Genomic DNA, 18,674 nt, shown 5'->3' on the forward strand with positions numbered 1-18,674 from the left:
CATGGAGGTGGAAACATCATTCTTTGGGGATGCTTTTCTGCAAAGGGGACAGGACGACTGCACCATATTGAGGGGAGGATGGATGGAGCCATGTATCGCGAGATCTTGGCCAACAACCTCCTTCCCTCAGTAAGAGCATTGAAGATGGGTCGTGGCTGGGTCTTCCAGCATGACAACGACCCGAAACACACAGCCAGGGCAACGAAGGAGTGGCTCCGTAAGAAGCATCTCAAGGTCCTGGAGTGGCCTAGCCAGTCTCCAGACCTGAACCCAATAGAAAATCTTTGGAGGGAGCTGAAAGTCCGTATTGCCCAGCGACAGCCCCGAAACCTGAAGGATCTGGAGAAGGTCTGTATGGAGGAGTGGGCCAAAATCCCTGCTGCAGTGTGTGCAAACCTGGTCAAGACCTACAGGAAACATATGATCTCTGTAATTGCAGGTTTCTGTACCAAATATTAAGTTCAGCTTTTCTGATGTATCAAATACTTATGTCATGCAATACAATTAATTAAGTACTTAAAAATCATACAATGTGATTTTCTGGATTTTTGTTTTAGATTCCGTCTCTCACAGTTGAAGTGTACCTATGATAAAAAATTACAGACTTCTACATGCTTTGTAAGTAGGAAAACCTGCAAAATCGGCAGTGTATCAAATACTTGTTCTCCCCTCTGTATGTATTACAGACTCGGCAAGGGACAGGTTGAAAATGTCAGTGAAGACACTTGCCAGTTGGTTAGCGCATGCACGGAGTACATGTCCTGGTAATCCATCTGGCCATGTGGCCTTGTGAATGTTGACCTGTTTAAAGGTCTTACTCAAATCGGCTATGGCGAGCATGATCACATGTTGTACATGTTGGCTGGGTGGGGTTGGGGGGATGGGATTGGAGGTTGGGGGTGGAGACATGTTGGCTGGGTCGGGGGTGTTCTTCTTCTTATTTTAGCATTTTATTGAGTTAACTTTTGTCCATGCACCTGGTAGCACATAAGCTGTGTGAGTTTCCTAGTTCTTCATCATTCCAAGTAATAATTAAATGAGGGTATTTTATAAACCTGCCGTATACCAATTTTAACTTGCAAACAGTTTTTTTTTATCAGAGGCACAAATTATTATTCTTGTTACTCAATTGTATATCCACCTCACATGTCTATTTTCCTACAACTTTTTTGACTATTTCTGTTAAACACTCATATTCCATAGATCCCCTCATATTCCAATTATTCATGTAATTCATCTCTCTGATTCCTAAGGTTTTGATTAAGTCTTCAGGTCAGTTCATCAGTTCATGATACTCCATAACTCCTAAGAACTTCACAAATCCAGTGTGTGGGTCTTCCAGTGAGTTGGTGAGGATTGAGGAACCATGGCACAGTTTGAAAGCTTGATATGGATTGTAAGTAAAACATTTATGTTTTGCACATTTTGTAGCTTGGCATGTTTCACACAGCATAAATTCCTGGCACTACACAGTATGCTGAATTTTTACACACCAGGGGGCGCCACCCAGTGGCGATTTTAGCATGTAATTCTTGTTGGTGGAAACTCAAAAACAATTTTTAGATGCATGCCAGCAAAGCCACTACACAACACAACACTAAACAATACATTAATTGCACTATAACGGTGACAAACGGTGCCCACAAACTGTTAGGGCCTACATAAAGCTGTCCCGACAGCAGAGCTTTCCTTTCAGCACCATGGAGTGAATCCTTACCAACGCTACACCTGGCTGTCAGCGGAGCCTTGTCTGGCAGTGAAGCAGTTAATTCAGCCTCATTTACTGACTTTTTAAAAGATATGGCTGACTTGCTTAAACAGATGTGGTTTCTACTGACTCCTTGTGGATTTGTGTAAGTCGATAAGAACCTCATTGTCCTTCAATAATAACAAAAGCCAACATAAGTTTTGACCTTTGAACCATACACCAACATTACATTTATGTTCAGTAAATTCATAATGTTTGTTCTTATATCATTGACACTTAGCTCTAAGTTTAAGCAAGTGCAAGCAAACGAGTTGTGACGAGGTAGGCCTATTCGTTCAGCACTTTCAAAATGGCCACCGACAGAAATTCAAATAGATTCAGATAGAGGGAGAGAGAGAGAGAGAGACGCGGTTAGCCTACCATTTTAAGTATTTTATTATGTGGTCTAAAAAGGAAGGAAAATACATTCACGAGGATCCAATTTTATAGACAATATACCGACACATTGCGCAAACAAAACAACTCTCGCAATATCAACTGGAATTATATGGGTCTATTACTGAATGTTTTGTTGAAAACAAATATTTGAATGGGAAGAGACTGTTACTGGCAAACATGGTTACAGACACAACAACATTATATAGTATCCCCTCCTCGTGAAGAAAAGCACATATCTGAACTCACCGTTGTTGTGCTGTGCTCACTTGAACAGGAAGGTGGTGCGGCGGTCTTTCTTGTGGGCAAATGTTGTCATCAAAGGTGCTTTCAAGACAACTGGGAACTCTGAAAAAAACAAGGTTGAATCATGATGTCAGTGATCTTCAGGTCAGAGCTCTAGAAAGAGGCCAGAGTTCCCGGCTTGGAATTCCGAGTTGGATGACCGTTCAAACCGTATTTTCCCAGTCGGAGCTAGTTTTTTTCAGAGTTCCTAATTGTCTTGAACTCACTGAAGTGTGATATTTCCCAGTTCCGAGTTTCCAGTTGTTTTGAATGCGGCAGAAGTCATGCTGGATTGACAGCATGGCCAATGCGTTCAACCTTTACTGCCCCATGGTGTTGCGAGTGAATGTTTATCCTTTTAATCTTGGAAAAGAGACCATTTCAGACAACGTTTTAAATCCTTAAACCCAGACTTGGACCACACACCCTCTCCACCGAATAGCAGGCAGAGGGAAGCAAAATAATGATTGCTTTGCAACATTTGCAGTTAGCCACTGATTCCTTCCAAACCCCTCATTGTTGAATTGGCGATTTCCGACTTGTTGTGTAATGTTTATGTCCAATGGCCGATGAGCACCAATACCTTTTATCTATAATTGTCACGGTTTCGGCCGAGGCTGCTCCTCCTCCTGGTTCGGGCAGGCTTCGGCGGTCGTCGTCCCCGGAGTACTAGCTGCCACCGATCTATGTTTCATGTTCGTTTGGTTTTGTCTTGATGTTGTACACCTGTGTCTTGTTAGTCCTCGTTAATGTCCTATTTAGTTCTCGTTGGTTGTGTTTGTCTTTGTGTGTGATTGCTCTTCTGTTTTCGTGTTGGAGCTACGTACTTCCCTCCAGTGTTTTGGAAAGGTTTTTCGCACATGTTAGTGCGCCGTGATTTCGCCTTCGGGCTTATTGTGCTTATTTTCTACGTGAATATTGCACTAAAGTCTTTTGGACTGAGCTTCTGCGTCCTGCGCTTGATTCATGCACCACACCCACCTTCAGCACCCCTTGACAGAATCACACACCAGAATGGAATCAGCAGGATCTGCAGTTACGCCTGAGTCGCTGGAGGAACATGTCCGCGGCCAAGATGACCAGATACGACAACTGGGAACCGCGCTACAGGACGTCATCAATACCTTGCACCGATGGGAGGCCAGCGGGGTACCCACACCTCCACCTACCCTGCCAACCCCATCGGCCGGTCCACCAGTCCCAGGTCCGGAACCCAGGGGGATTCGGCTCTCGCTCCCGAGGGCGTATGACGGAACAGCTGCCGGGTGTCAGGGGTTCCTCCTGCAGGTGGAGCTCTACCTGGCCACTGTACACCCGGTGCCCTCGGGACACGAGAGCGTTTCCGCCCTCATCTCCTGTCTCACGGGCAAGGCGTTGGAGTGGGCTAACGCCGAGTGGAGGAAGATGGACGCCAACACCATCTCCTACGCCGAGTTCTCCCGTCGCTTCAAGGCCGTGTTCGACCATCCACCTGAGGGCAAAGCGGCGGGGGAGCGTCTAGTCCACCTGAGACAGGGGAGGAGGAGCGCACAGGCGTTTGCTTTAGAGTTCCGGACTCTAGCGGCGGACGCAGGATGGAATGAACGGGCCCTCATCGACCATTTTCGATGTAGCCTACGGGAGGACGTTCAACGTGAGTTGGCCTGCAGGGATACCCATCTCACCTTCGACCAGTTGGTCGATATGTCCATCCGTCTGGACACCCTGCTGGCCACCCGTGGACGTCCCGAGGGGGGTCCGTCCATTCCGCCCTCCGGCACCTCCGAGCCGAGCCCTATGGAGCTCGGGGGTGCCGGCGCTAGAGAAAGGAGGAGGAGGAGCCCGAGGGGGCCTGTCTCCTGCACCAAGTGCGGCCGTGGAGGGCACACTGCGGCCAGGTGCTGGGGAGGGTTCTCCGGGGGAGAAGACAACAGGCCACGCACTGGGGGGGCCTCCCAGGTGAGTAGACGTCCCACTTACCCAGAGCTTTCTGTTGCGCACTTTTGTATACCTGTTTGTTTTCCACAGGTTGCACCTCATTCCCAGCATAAGGCGCTAGTAGATTCAGGCGCAGCTGGGAATTTTGTTGATCGGAAGTTTTGTTTAGATTTAGGGATCCCTCTCCTACCTGTTGACAAACCTTTTCCTGTTCATGCCTTAGATAGCCGCCCGTTGGGGTCGGGGTTGATTAGGGAGATCACAGCGCCACTTAGGATGTGTGCGCAGGGGGGTCATGAAGAGACTATACAGCTGTATCTGATCGACTCTCCTGCGTACCCAGTGGTGCTGGGAATTCCCTGGTTAAGCACCCATAACCCTGCTATTTCGTGGCAACAGAAGGCTCTCGATGGGTGGTCTGCTCAGTGCGAGGGGCGATGTCTGGGTGTTTCCGTGGGGGCGACTTCGGTGGAAAGTCCAAACCAAGTGCCCGCACTGCACATTCCGCCTGAATATGGGGATTTAGCTCTCGTGTTTAGTAAAACTAGGGCGACGCAGTTGCCTCCTCATAGACAGGGGGATTGTGCGATTGATCTCCAGGCAGGAGCAGCGCTCCCACGGAGCCATGTGTATCCTTTGTCTCAAGAGGAGAGAAAAGCTATGGAGACTTACATAGCCAAATTTTTGAGACAGGGATACATTCGGCCCTCTACTTCTCCCGCCTCCTCGAGCTTCTTTTTTGTGAAGAAGAAAGATGGAGGGTTGCGCCCGTGCATTGATTACCGTGGTCTCAATCAGATTACTGTGAAATACAGTCATCCACTCCCTCTGATTGCGACCATGACGGAGTCATTGCATGGAGCGCGGTTTTTCACAAAATTGGATCTCAGGAGCGCGTATAACTTGGTGCGCATTAGGGAGGGCGACGAATGGAAGACAGCGTTTAGTACCACGTCAGGTCATTTCGAGTATCTTGTCATGCCATATGGGTTGATGAATGCTCCATCAGTCTTCCAATCCTTCGTAGATGACATTTTCCGGGATATGCAGGGACAAGGGGTGGTCGTGTACATTGATGATATTCTGGTGTACTCGTCTACCCGAGCCGAGCATGTAACCCTAGTGCGTCGTGTATTGAGGAGGCTGTTGGAGCACGACCTATATGTCAAGGCAGAGAAATGTCTGTTTTTCCAGGAGTCGGTCTCCTTTTTGGGTTATCGGTTGTCTGCGTCAGGGGTGAGAATGGAGGTGGATCGTGTGTCCGCTGTGCGTAATTGGCAAACCCCAACCACTGTAAAAGAGGTGCAGCAGTTTTTGGGCTTTGCGAATTACTACCGGAGGTTTATCCGGGGTTTTGGACAGGTGGCAGCTCCCATCACGTCCCTTCTGAAAGGGGGTCCGGTGCGCCTGCAGTGGTCAGCTGATGCGGACAGGGCCTTTGGGCGACTGAAGGACCTGTTTACGTCGGCTCCGGTGCTGGCGCATCCGGATCCCGCATTACCCTTTCAGGTTGAGGTGGACGCGTCTGAGGCAGGTATAGGGGCCGTTCTCTCTCAACGGTCCGGCACGCCACCTAAACTCCGCCCCTGTGCTTTTTACTCAAAAAAGCTCAGCCCGGCGGAGCGTAACTATGACGTTGGGGACAGGGAGCTGTTAGCTGTAGTTCAAGCCCTTAAGGTGTGGAGGCATTGGCTAGAGGGGGCTCAACACCCTTTCCTCATTTTGACTGACCATCGGAACCTGGAGTACATCCGGGCAGCGAGGAGACTGAACCCTCGCCAGGCTCGATGGAGTATGTTTCTCACCAGGTTCGTATTTAAAATCACGTACATCCCTGGGTCCCAGAATGGTAAGGCAGATGCGCTGTCCCGGCGGTATGACACGGAGTAGAGGTCCGTTGAGCCTACTCCCATACTACCGGAGTCTTGCCTTGTGGCACCGGTGGTGTGGGAGGTCGATGCCGAAATCGAGCGAGCGTTGCGTACCGACCCCAGCCCTCCACAGTGTCCTGAGGGTTGGAAGTACGTTCCGCTCGAGATTCGGGATCGACTCATTTACTGGGCTCACACGTCACCCTCCTCTGGACATCCGGGTATTGGCCGGACAGTGCATTGCCTTAGCACTAAATACTGGTGGCCCACTTTGGCTAGGGATGTGAGGGTTTATGTCTCCTCCTGCTCAGTGTGCGCCCAGTGTAAGGCGCCCCGACATCTGCCCAGGGGTAAGTTACAACCCCTGCCCGTTCCACAACGACCATGGTCCCACCTCTCGGTGGATTTTGTGACAGACCTTCCCCTCTCTCAGGGGAATACCACCATCCTGGTCGTTGTGGACCGGTTCTCTAAGGCCTGTCGTCTTCTCCCTATGTCGGGTCTTCCTACTGCCCTACAGACCGCTGAGGCCCTATTTACCCACGTCTTCCGGCATTACGGGGTACCCGAGGATATAGTGTCTGATCGAGGCCCCCAGTTTACCTCCCGTGTTTGGAGAGCGTTCATGGAGCGTTTGGGGGTCTCGGTCGTCCCCGGAGTACTAGCTGCCACCGATCTATGTTTCATGTTCGTTTGGTTTTGTCTTGATGTTGTACACCTGTGTCTTGTTAGTCCTCGTTAGTGTCCTATTTAGTTCTCGTTGGTTGTGTTTGTCTTTGTGTGTGATTGCTCTTCTGTTTTCGTGTTGGAGCTACGTACTTCCCTCCAGTGTTTTGGAGAGGTTTTTCGCACATGTTAGTGCGCCGTTTGTTTGACGCCTGTGTGCGCCGTAATTTCGCCTTTGGGCTTATTGTGCTTATTTTCTACGTGAATATTGCACTAAAGTATTTTGGACTGTGCTTCTGCGTCCTGCGCTTGATTCATGCACCACACCCAACTTCAGCACCCCTTGACAATAATTTATATGACAAGGATTGAAAATAATTTGCCAGTAGATTGTCGACGGGATTCATGATGATGACTGCTTGTCTAGCTTGCTAGCTAAGATTTTGAAAGTAACTTGATCAGTCCAATGTCACGATCGTTGAGAGACGGGTCAGACCAAGGTGCAGCGTGAAAAGCGTACATGTTTATATACTCAATAAACATACAACAAAAACAAACACCGTAACATGAAGTCCAAAAGGCTATACACATACCAGCCTAACAGGAACAAGATCCCAAAATAAAGGTAGGCAACATGGCTACCTAAGTATGATCCACAATCAGAGACAACGAGCGACCGCTGTCTCTGATTGGGAATCACACCTGGCCAAACATAGAAATACACATCTACAGTGAGGGAAAAAAGTATCTGATCCCCTGCTGATTTTGTACGTTTGCCCAGTGACAAAGACACGATCAGTCTATAATTTTAATGGTAGGTTTATTTGAACAGTGAGAGACAGAATAACAAACAAAAAAATTCAGAAAAAACGCATGTCAAAAATGTTATGAATTGATTTGCATTTTAATGAGGGAAATAAGTATTTGACCCCTCTGCAAAACATGACTTAGTACTTGGTGGCAAAACCCTTGTTGGCAATCACAGAGGTCAGACGTTTCTTGTAGTTGGCCACCAGGTTTGCACACATCTCAGGAGGGATTTTGTTCCACTCCTCTTTGCAGATCTTCTCCAAGTCATTAAGGTTTCGAGGCTGACGTTTGGCAACTCGAACCTTCAGCTCCCTCCACAGATTTTCTATGTGATTAAGGTCTGGAGACAGGCTAGGCCACTCCAAGACCTTAATGTGCTTCTTCTTGAGCCATTCCTTTGTTGCCTTGGCCGTGTGTTTTGTGTCATTGTCATGCTGGAATACCCATCCACGACCCATTTTCAATGCCCTGGCTGAGGGAAGGAGGTTCTCACCCAAGATTTGACAGTACAAAAGGAAATAATCTCCCAAATGTCACTATTTCTAAAACAAGCCATAGAAAGTTGGTTGCAATTTCAATTTAATCCTCCAGAAACGACAGAACAAATAATGCAACAAATATTGTGGTTAAATTCAAATATACTAATTGACAAAAAACCTTTATTTATTGACAGAATGTTTAAAAAAGGTATAATCTTCGTAAATGATATCATCGGTAGGACTGGTGGAGTTATGGCGCACATGCAGCTAATAAAAACATATGGAAATGTCTGCTCTACCCAAAATTACAACCAAATAATTGCAGCCTTACCGCAAAAGTGGAAGAGGAATGTTGAAGGGGGAGAAAGTAAGGAACTTGTCTGTCGGCCATGCATTAAAGAACATAATTGGTTAAGGAAAACTGTGATAAATAAAAAAGTATATCAGTTTCACTTAAGGACCAAAGGATTGACAGCAGTCCCATATAGATTGCAAAATAGTTGGGAAGAGATCTTTGACGTACCGATCCCATGGCATAGTGTTTATGAACTGACACGCAAAACGACACCGGATTCAAAAATTAGAATCTTTCAATTTAAATTATTATATAAAATTCTTGCTACCAATAGAATGTTATTTATATGGGGGATACAATCTTCCCAGCTCTGCAGATTTTGCTGTGAAGAGATAGAATCATTAGATCATTTGTTTTGGTTCTGTCCATTTGTAGCTTGTTTTTGGACACAGGTCCAGGAATGGCTAAAGGATTGCAATATTTACCTGGAACTAACCTTGCAGATAGCATTACTGGGTGATCTGAAAAGTCATAGTCAATCAATCAATAATATAATAATACTTTTAGCAAAAATGTTTATTTTTAATTCACAATCTGTAGAAGCAATGAGAATAGAAAGGTTCAGAACTTTTGTAAAACATCACAGTATGGTTGAAATATATATGGCAAATAGAAATCCTATATGGATGGTGTTAAGAGATAGATGGGAGGTATTGAATAGAGTTGAAGGATGGGACTAATAACAAATAACAACAAATAATAACAAAGATAGCTAATAATGTAAGCATACTGTGTCCATAATAGGTATATAGGTTGTATGTTGGGAGCTTTTGGGAAAGAGCACAGTTAGAAAGATATGGCATTTAGAAGCAAACCGGATGGACATCATGAAAATGATCGGAGAGGTTGAGAGTAGAAGAAGTTCAGGAGCAAAAAAATAAATAAATATATATATATATATATATATATATATATATATATATATATAGATATAGAATTATTGTAAAATTAACTCTGTCCATAAGGTGTAGATAGTAAGTATAGACCGGAAGTAGAGGCCTGGGCGTTGTTGTTCACTAATTTACTCCAAGTAGGGAAAGGATGGTGGGGTTGAAAAGTAATAAAGGGGAATATATATATATAAAAAATAAAAAAAACATGGGGGATTGGAAGTGATGCAGACAATTACATTGATAGAAGATACAATCTATCTGCAATATTAAGCTGATCCATCCCAAAAAAAAAAAAAAGATTTGACAGTACATGGACCCGTCTATTATCCCTTTGATGCGGTGAAGTTGTCCTGTCCCCTTTGCAGAAAAACACCCTCAAAGCATAATGTTTCCACCTCCACGTTTGACGGTGGGGATGGTGTTCTTGGGGTCATAGGCAGCATTCCTCCTCCTCCAAACACGGCGAGTTGAGTTGATGCCAAAGAGCTCAATTTTGGTCTCATCTGACCACAACACTTTCACCCAGTTCTCCTCTGAATCATTCATATGTTCATTGGCAAACTTCAGACGGCCCTGTATACGTGCTTTCTTGAGCAGGGGAACCTTGCGGGCGCTGCAGGATTTCAGTCCTTCACGGCGTAGTGTGTTACCAAATGTTTTCTTGGTGACTATGGTCCCAGCTGCCTTGAGATCATTGACAAGATCCTCCCGTGTAGTTCTGGGCTGATTTCTCACCGTTCTCATGATCATTGCAACTCCACGAGGTGAGATCTTGCATGGAGCCCCAGGCCGAGGGAGATTGATAGGTCTTTTGTGTTTCTTCTATTTGCGAATAATCGCACCAACTGTTGTCACCTTCTCACCAAGCTGCTTGGTGATGGTCTTGTAGCCCATTCCAGCCTTGTGTAGGTCTACAATCTTGTCCCTGACATCCTTGGAGAGGTCTTTGGTCTTGGCCATGGTGGAAAGTTTGGAATCTGATTGATTGATTGCTTCTGTGGACAGGTGTCTTTTATACAGGTAACAAGCTGAGATTAGGAGCACTCCCTTTAAGAGTGTGCTCCCAATCTCAGCTCGTTACCTGTATAAAAGACACCTGGGAGCCAGAAATCTTTCTGATTGAGAAGGGGTCAAATACTTATTTCCCTCATTAAAATGCAAATCAATTTATAACATTTTTGACATGCATTTTTCTGGATTTTTTTGTTGTTATTCTGTCTCTCACTGTTCAAATAAACCTACCATTAAAATTATAGACTGATCATTTCTTTGTCAGTGGGCAAACGTACAAAATCAGCAGGGGATCAAATACTTTTTTCCCTCACTGTAGATCCTTAACATAGAAATTCTAACATAGATCCTCACGCCCTGACTAAACCAACTAAAGACAACAGGCCTCTCAAGGCCAGGGCGTGACATCCAATCAAAGAAGAGAAAGAGAGCATGTTTGTATGCTGCTTTATTAACTCAATATTTTTTTTTTTACATTGTTTGCAAACGGATACGTGACATGAATTAATGCCAAAATAACATGCAAAACAGGCAAACCCCCCCGACACCCCCCCACACCTGTTTTGGGGCTCAAACCAGGTCCCACTGCCTGTATAAAATGGTCCTACATATTTACATTGATTTGAAATTAGAATAATATTGTTTGAATTGTGCTAACTAGTTCTTTAAGTTATATAAATACACATCAGTTTTGATTTTGGGAATTTGTTAACATTTTCTCTACTTCCAGATACCTAATATATTGGTGATTGTAAGCATCGGATCCTGTATTGCATGTGGTAGAGCCGAGTACAGAATAGGGGATGAATGTTGTCCCATGTGTTCACCAGGTAAGGAACCTCTCTTTACATCATCATCATAGGTTCATAAATGATCAACACCAATAGAAATTCCATACATTGTGATTCTCTCTTCCCCAGGAAATCGTGTACATAAGCATTGTACTGAATTCACCAGCACCTCCTGTGTGTCCTGTATTGATTCTACATTCCTTGATGAGCCCAATGGTCTCATGAAATGTGCACCATGTTCCAGCTGTGATTCAGGTGAGAGTTGTCCTGTATTTATACAATAGCCAGACTTTAATACTGAGGTAATGTGCTACAGGCTATATCAGATGTGATTTATGATTGACATTTGACTGGCTTAATATGTTTTTTTCAGATAATGAATGCAATGTGTTCTTCATAGGTTTGGGTTTGAGGGTAAAACAGCCATGCAAACCAGAATCAGATGATTTTTGCGGGCCACTGGAGGGGTTCTTTTGTCTGCTCTCTGACAAAGATGGTTGTAGAATAGCCCAGAGACACAGCAGCTGTAAACCTGGTCAATACATCCGTCACACAGGTTGGTCTCCTCTCAAGTATTCAACATGATTTTGTCATGATTTCTAGTGTGCCAAGTTACTCTACTGAATTAAAAGTAGCTGATCGTTTGATTGATTGATTGAAATCATTAGAGAATTAAAAATAAGTCAAGAAGAGTACATGGGGAAAGTTTAAGTACGATGTTTACAAGTTTGTTTTGGGATGTCTTGTTTTTTAATAATTTAAACGTATGTTTAAACCTCCATTTATGCAGGAACAACATCTACAGATACTGTGTGTTCTGACTGTACTGGTGATACTTATTCAGATGGATCATTAACAGCCTGCCAGTCACACACAGAGTAAGTGTGGCTTACACAAATAGTTTTTACCCTAAATACAAAGTTACCTAACACACATCTAAAACTGAAAGATGTATGACCAAGTTATAAATGAATCATTAATGGCCAGTATTTATCTGTTTATAGATGTGAATCCTTGGGACTTCAGGAAATGAAACCAGGATCCCCTTGGTCGGATTCAGAGTGTGGACCACAACTATCCCATTCAACAGCTAGAAGCAGTGCTGTGGCATCCATGACAGTGATATTAGCTGGAGCTGTTTACATTTTAGTCATTTAGCAGACACTCTTATCCAGAGTGACTTACAGTAGTGAGTGCATACATTTTCATTAATACTGGTCCCCCATGGGAATTGAACCAACAACCTTGGCATTGCAAACACCATGCGCTACCAACTGAGCTACACTGGACATAGTTTTAATAATAGTGAAAAAAAGAAAAAACTCAGATTCATTTTAGGAATTGTATCTGTTTCTATTGCATCTGTAAATTATTGTTAAGTGTGTGTATGAATTCTTTTTTAGTGTTTGTGTGTGTGCGTACGTGTGTGAGAGTGAGTGAGTGAGTCAGAGAGAGGACCACTGGGCGGCAGGTAGCCTAGCGGTTAACAGCGTTAGGCCAGTAACTGAAAGGTCGCCCGTTTGAATCCCTCAGCCGACTAGCTGACTAAGGTTGCTGTTTGGAATCCCTAAGCAGACTAGGTGGAAGAAAAAAAAATTATGTTGATCTGCCCTTCAGCAAGGGACTTAACCCTAAGAGCTTCTGCTAAATTATTTAAATGTACATTTTCTTCATGAAACAGAAACTGAACTGGGAACAAAAGAACAGAACTGTTATTTACAAATCTTGAAAACCGGTTTATATAATGTTATTTTAAGTTCCAAAAATATTCCTAATGTCTAGTATATAATTATGTAATTCAGTGAAGTTCTGATGCTAGTAATAGCCTACACACATTCCAATTCACATCATGATGTTCAGTGCTTCAAGCCATGCGCCCTCCATGTCCACCCCCCACTCTCGCTCTCTCCCCACCCGTAAAATGTCAGTCACATCTCGCAGCCTGCACTAATCTGGGAGCTGAGTTTGAAAGTGTACCATTGAAAACGTGCAATATCATCAATGATCACCATCCACTGTACTCAGATGAAGTGTCATGGATGCCACACACCAGAACTGGAGCGTGAAGATATCCACAGCGCCGTGGATAAAATGAACTGCATGCATTTCCACTTGAATTTTGACTAATCCAATGTGGATTTATCAGGAGTTGGCTGTATTCAGCCAACGTTACTGGGATCTGTGATCTTGATTCACCTGTTATTTAAAAATCAAATGTGATATGAACAGTCTTTACTTGTGCCTTTTAACAAAACTGGTTTGATGATTGCTTGAATTAAAATTCTATGTAAATTCTATTTAAATGATCTGATACATTTTACATTACTTGTTGTTTTTCTGTACAGTAATTTGTAATGGCACAAAACACTTGTACATTTGTTAATATTGTGAAAATAATCAACATACATTCAGCAAGTGTACCTTATTTTGTAAAAAAAATATGTTTTGCTAAATAAAACAAAAAACCTAGGCCACTAGTGAATTGATTCACACTCAATGACTTTACTCTGCTCTAGTGTAACCTTGGAGATTAGATTAAATAGGCCTATCAGAACAGGTGCAGGTCAGTCTATGTTTGGTTTTAGCATTCTGATTGGCGAATACAAAAGCATGTACAATTGCCATAAGTGTTTATTATTTGAAATGCATGGAGGACGCCCACTTCAAAATTATCCCTTCCAGTTGCAGCTGTCAGGAGTTCCTCCACTGTGTGTGACATTAGATCTTCTTCTGTGGTGTTGGAGCTGCTGCTTTCTCTCATTAGATCTTCTTCTGTGGTGTTGGAGCTGCTTTTTTCTCGCATTAGATCTTCTTCTGTGGTGATGGAGCTGCTGCTTTCACAGCCTTGATGATCTTCAATCTCACCTTTCATGCTGGAAGACATGGAACCAGGTTTATTATGACTTAATAAACAAACCGATAATTAATAGTTTATCTACTTAGAATCTCTTCATAAATCCTTCATTAAGTATTCCTTCCTATTAATACCTTACACCATTGCTATAGAAATGTTTGTGGTTAGATGCACATCCTTAAAAAGGTAGGTGCTGGGCTAATAAAGTATACATAAAAACAGGATTGAAACATTGTGATTAAAGGTGGTAATTCGATACAGACAGTGTGCAGTCCTTTCTGCTGTTTTCATAACTACATCATTGCATACTATCTATAAACGTATAGTTAACATCATTGCATCATTGGTTACAACATTATTGGTTACAACATCATTGGTGCCTACATCATGATAAGGATGACTATGAATGAGGAGAGAGGTCAGTCATACCCTGGTCTGTGCTCCAGATGACTATGAATGAGGAGAGAGGTCAGTAATGCCCTGGTCTGTATCTACTCCAGAGCCACTAGGCTGTTGTTGCTCTGCAGGTTCAGAGAGTCAATGGTCTCCTGGCAGACCTGGACCTCTCTCCTCAGGCTCCTCTGGGCTTCTCTCTCCACCTTCTGCGCCTGGCTGAGCTGCTTCGTCTGACCTTTAACCTCAGCTACTTCCTTTTTCCTCTGGGACACTTCCTCCTGCAGCTGGACTACAACCTGGAGGACCGCAATCAGTGGATCATTGACAAATACCTTGTATTTATATTGGATTAACATGAGACTTAGTTAATATCTGTTAAAGCTACTGCCACTAGAGGGCAGTACAACCTATCCAGTGACCGGATGTAAGCCCTGTGTTGCTGGAGATACATTATCTAAACCAGGGGTGTCAAACTCATTTTAGCTCAGGGGCCACATGGAGGAAAATCTATTCCCAAGTGGGCCGGACCGGAAAAATCATGGTATATATATAACTTAAAAACAACAACTTCAGATTGTTTTCTTTGTTTTAATACGATCAACATACAACATAAAGCTGGAGCCTGAGGACAGTGTGTCCAAAATAGTACAAGCACAACATCACTATTAATCATAAAACACGTCAAGTTTATTTGAAAATTCTAAAGAAAAAGAACACACAAACACACAATGCCTCAGTGATTAACAGAACGGTTTCACAGATCACAGAACTATATCAGGGTGTCATTTCTCAGGCAGAAATGTAGATAAGAATAATGAAATCCTGTTCCCCAAACAAGTGCAAGAACCACAGAGTCAAGAATAGGTTAAATATACAAATAAAATAAAATCAATTAAAAACAATAGCACATCAACATAAAAACATATAAACATAAAGCTGGAGCCTGAGGACAGTGTCCAAAAGCACAACATCACTATTAATCATAAAACACCTCAAGTTATTTGAAAGTTCTGAGGACAAAGAACACACAAACACACAATGCCTCAGTGATTCACAGAAGTATATCACAGATCACAGAACTATATCAGGGTGTCATTTCTCAGGCAGAAATGTAGATAAAAATAATGAAATCCTGTTCCCCAAACAAGTGCAAGAACCACAGAGTCAAGAATAGGTTAAATATACAAATAAAATAAAAACAATTAAAAACAATAGCACATCAACATAAAACCATATAAACATAAAGCTGGAGCCTGAGGACAGTGTCCAAAAGCACAACATCACTATTAATCATAAAACACCTCAAGTTATTTGAAAGTTCTGAGGACAAAGAACACACAAACACACAATGCCTCAGTGATTCACAGAAGTATATCACAGATCACAGAACTATATCAGGGTGTCATTTCTCAGGCAGAAATGTAGATAAAAATAATGAAATCCTGTTCCCCAAACAAGTGCAAGAACCACAGAGTCAAGAATAGGTTAAATATACAAATAAAATAAAATCAATTAAAAACAATAGCACATCAACATAAAAACATATAAACATAAAGCTGGAGCCTAAGGACAGTGTCCAAAAACACAACATCACTATTAATCATAAAACACCTCAAGTTATTTGAAAGTTCTGAGGACAAAGAACACACAAACACACAATGCCTCAGTGATTCACAGAACTGTTTCACAGATCACAGAACTATATCAGGGTGTCATTTCTCAGGCAGAAATGTAGATAAAAATAATGAAATCCTGTTCCCCAAACAAGTGCAAGAACCACAGAGTCAAGAATAGGTTAAATATACAAATAAAATAAAAACAATTAAAAACAATAGCACATCAACATAAAAACATATAAACATAAATCTGAAAGCGTTGCTCAAACTCCCGTAACAGTCCCGTTATTTTATCTTTGAACCGCTTCATGTCTGCCACATGTTGGGTCGCGCACACATTTTTCAGACAGGGGAAGTGAGCTGCATCACCACCGGCAAGTTGCGTCTCCCACAATGACAGCTTCAACTTGAAAGAACGTATGCTGTCATAATACTGCGTGACAACTTTGTTGCGCCCTTGCAGCTGTTTGTTCAAGTTATTCAGGTGCTCTGTAACATCCACCATAAATGCAAGGTCCGGCATCCATTCTGCGGAATGAAATTCTAACACTGGTTTGCCCTTTTCTTCCATGAACTGTTCAATTTCTTCTCGTAAATCAAAGAAACGCCTCAGCACAGCACCTCGGCTTAACCATCTTACCTCAGTGTGGTATGGCAGGCCATAGATGTGGTCTTTCTCTCTGAGAAGGCTGTCAAACTGACGGTGATTCAGGCTTCTGGATCGGATGAAATTAACAGTTTGGATGACCACCTTCATGACGTTATCCATCTTTAATGACTTGCAACACAAAGCCTCCTGGTGCAAAATACAGTGAAAAGTCAAAAAATCACGTCCTCCATTTGCAGATTGCACTTTCTCTCTGAACTTTGTCACAACGCCTGCTTTTTTCCCGATCATTGAGGGCGCACCATCTGTAGCCAGGCTGACAGCGCGGGACCAGTCCACTCCGACCCTGTCCAGCGCGCCGACGAGTGCGGTAAAAATATCAGCTGCTGTCGTTGTATCTGTCATCGGCACCAACTCCACGAACTCCTCGGTGACGGTCAATGTGTCATCAACTCCGCGGATGAAAAAATGGCCAGTTGTGCAACATCTGTAATGTCCGTGCTTTCATCAATTGCAACCGAAAACGCAATAAATGACTTTACTTTTTGCTTCAACTGGCTGTCCAAATCCACTGAAAGATCGGAAATCCTGTCTGCAACTGTGTTTCTTGTCAGGCTGATATTTGCAAAAGCCTGCCGCTTTTCAGGGCACACAATCTCCGCTGCCTTCATCATGCATGTTTTTACAAATTCAGCCTCACTAAATGGTTTTGAAGCCACTGCGATTTCATTAGCAATGAGGTAGCTAGCTTTCACTGCAGCGTCACTGATGTCTCGGCTGTGAGTAAACACAGACTGCTGTTTCTTCAGACCCGCCAACAGTTCATTCACCTTCTCTCATCTCCGCTGTCCTTGAAAGTTGTCATATTTGTCGGCATGAAGACTCACATAGTGGCGACGAAGGTTATATTCTTTCAGCACTGCAACATGCTCTGAACACACCAAACATACAGCTTTCCCATTCAATTCCGTGATTAAATAGGATGACCATTTTTCTTGGAACACTCTGCACTCTGCGTCCACTTTTCTCTTTTTTGACAGAGACATATTGGGGCAATGAGGGTGCCAAAGCACATAATGTTAAAAGTAGAAGCCGTAATAAATATCGCGGGCAAAACAAAGTAGCTCATTGGCTGCACGTGCTTGACCTACTTGCTCTGCCCCGGTATAAACAGTTTGCTTGCTTAACACAATTGCTATTGCGCCATCCAGTGGACGCAATTGGAACAGCAGTTTCTTTTCTATAAAAAAAATTTTTACTTTTTTTTTTAAAATCATCTCGCGGGCCGGATTAAACCCGTTTGCGGGCCTGATCCGGCCCGCGGGCCGTACGTTTGACACCCCTGATCTAAACCCTTTCTTTTACATTACTTGCCAATCTTTGAGGTTTCTCATTGAAGCATTCCTTGACATAATCAATGCACTTGTCCTAGTCTATTTACTTAGACATCCATGAGCAAAAAGTTACATCACAAAATGATGTACTTTGGTATCATTAAGAGCTGTGCAAGGCTTTTCACTAAGAACCACAAAAAACCCTGACTCAAGCAGAAAGAGGTGTAACCATGTTTCACATTCGAGAGGCAGGGGTTGGAACACTTCTGTTCTGTGGTCAGAGAGAGGATGTTTCTTCAAGTCTGACTTCAACTTTCACTTTCAGCTTGCTCTTATTGTAACAGTCAACAACATATCATGTTTCCAACCCCACACGGTAGATATGCTGTATTCTATTCTAGTGGACATTACACAGACACACAAGTACTGAGGCTTTCTAACTGTGAGTCAGGCTTTCTAACTTTGTCTCTTTGAGATGAAGTGTAGCGTATAAACAAAGTTATCTGATGAAGTAACAGGAAAGACGTGTCCCTACCTGCCTCAGGGTTCATTCTCCTCCTCCAGCATTATAGTGAGTTCCTCACACTGTCACGTAAACAGGTGAACTGAAAATAAAGGCAGGTTAAAGAGAAGTCACATTCACATT

The 18,674-nt window shown here is 43.3% G+C and overlaps 1 protein-coding gene across 1 annotated transcript; it reads left to right on the forward strand.

The window, feature by feature from the left end:
* Positions 1-1,366: 1,366 nt before the first annotated feature.
* On the forward strand, positions 1,367-13,632 carry LOC311148178 (tumor necrosis factor receptor superfamily member 14-like; the record flags this gene model as incomplete). The annotated part of the gene is made up of 6 exons (XM_084185062.1): positions 1,367-1,396; positions 11,161-11,260; positions 11,351-11,476; positions 11,622-11,777; positions 12,012-12,099; positions 12,226-13,632. The coding sequence occupies 6 exons, from the start codon at positions 1,367-1,369 to the stop codon at positions 12,377-12,379; spliced, it is 654 nt and encodes a 217-aa protein (XP_084041188.1). The 3' UTR covers positions 12,380-13,632.
* Positions 13,633-18,674: the final 5,042 nt, after the last annotated feature.

The sequence above is a fragment of the Coregonus lavaretus genome (genome assembly GCF_964263955.1).
Source record: "Coregonus lavaretus genome assembly, chromosome: 20".
In the NCBI taxonomy this organism is placed as follows: Eukaryota; Metazoa; Chordata; class Actinopteri; order Salmoniformes; family Salmonidae; genus Coregonus; species Coregonus lavaretus.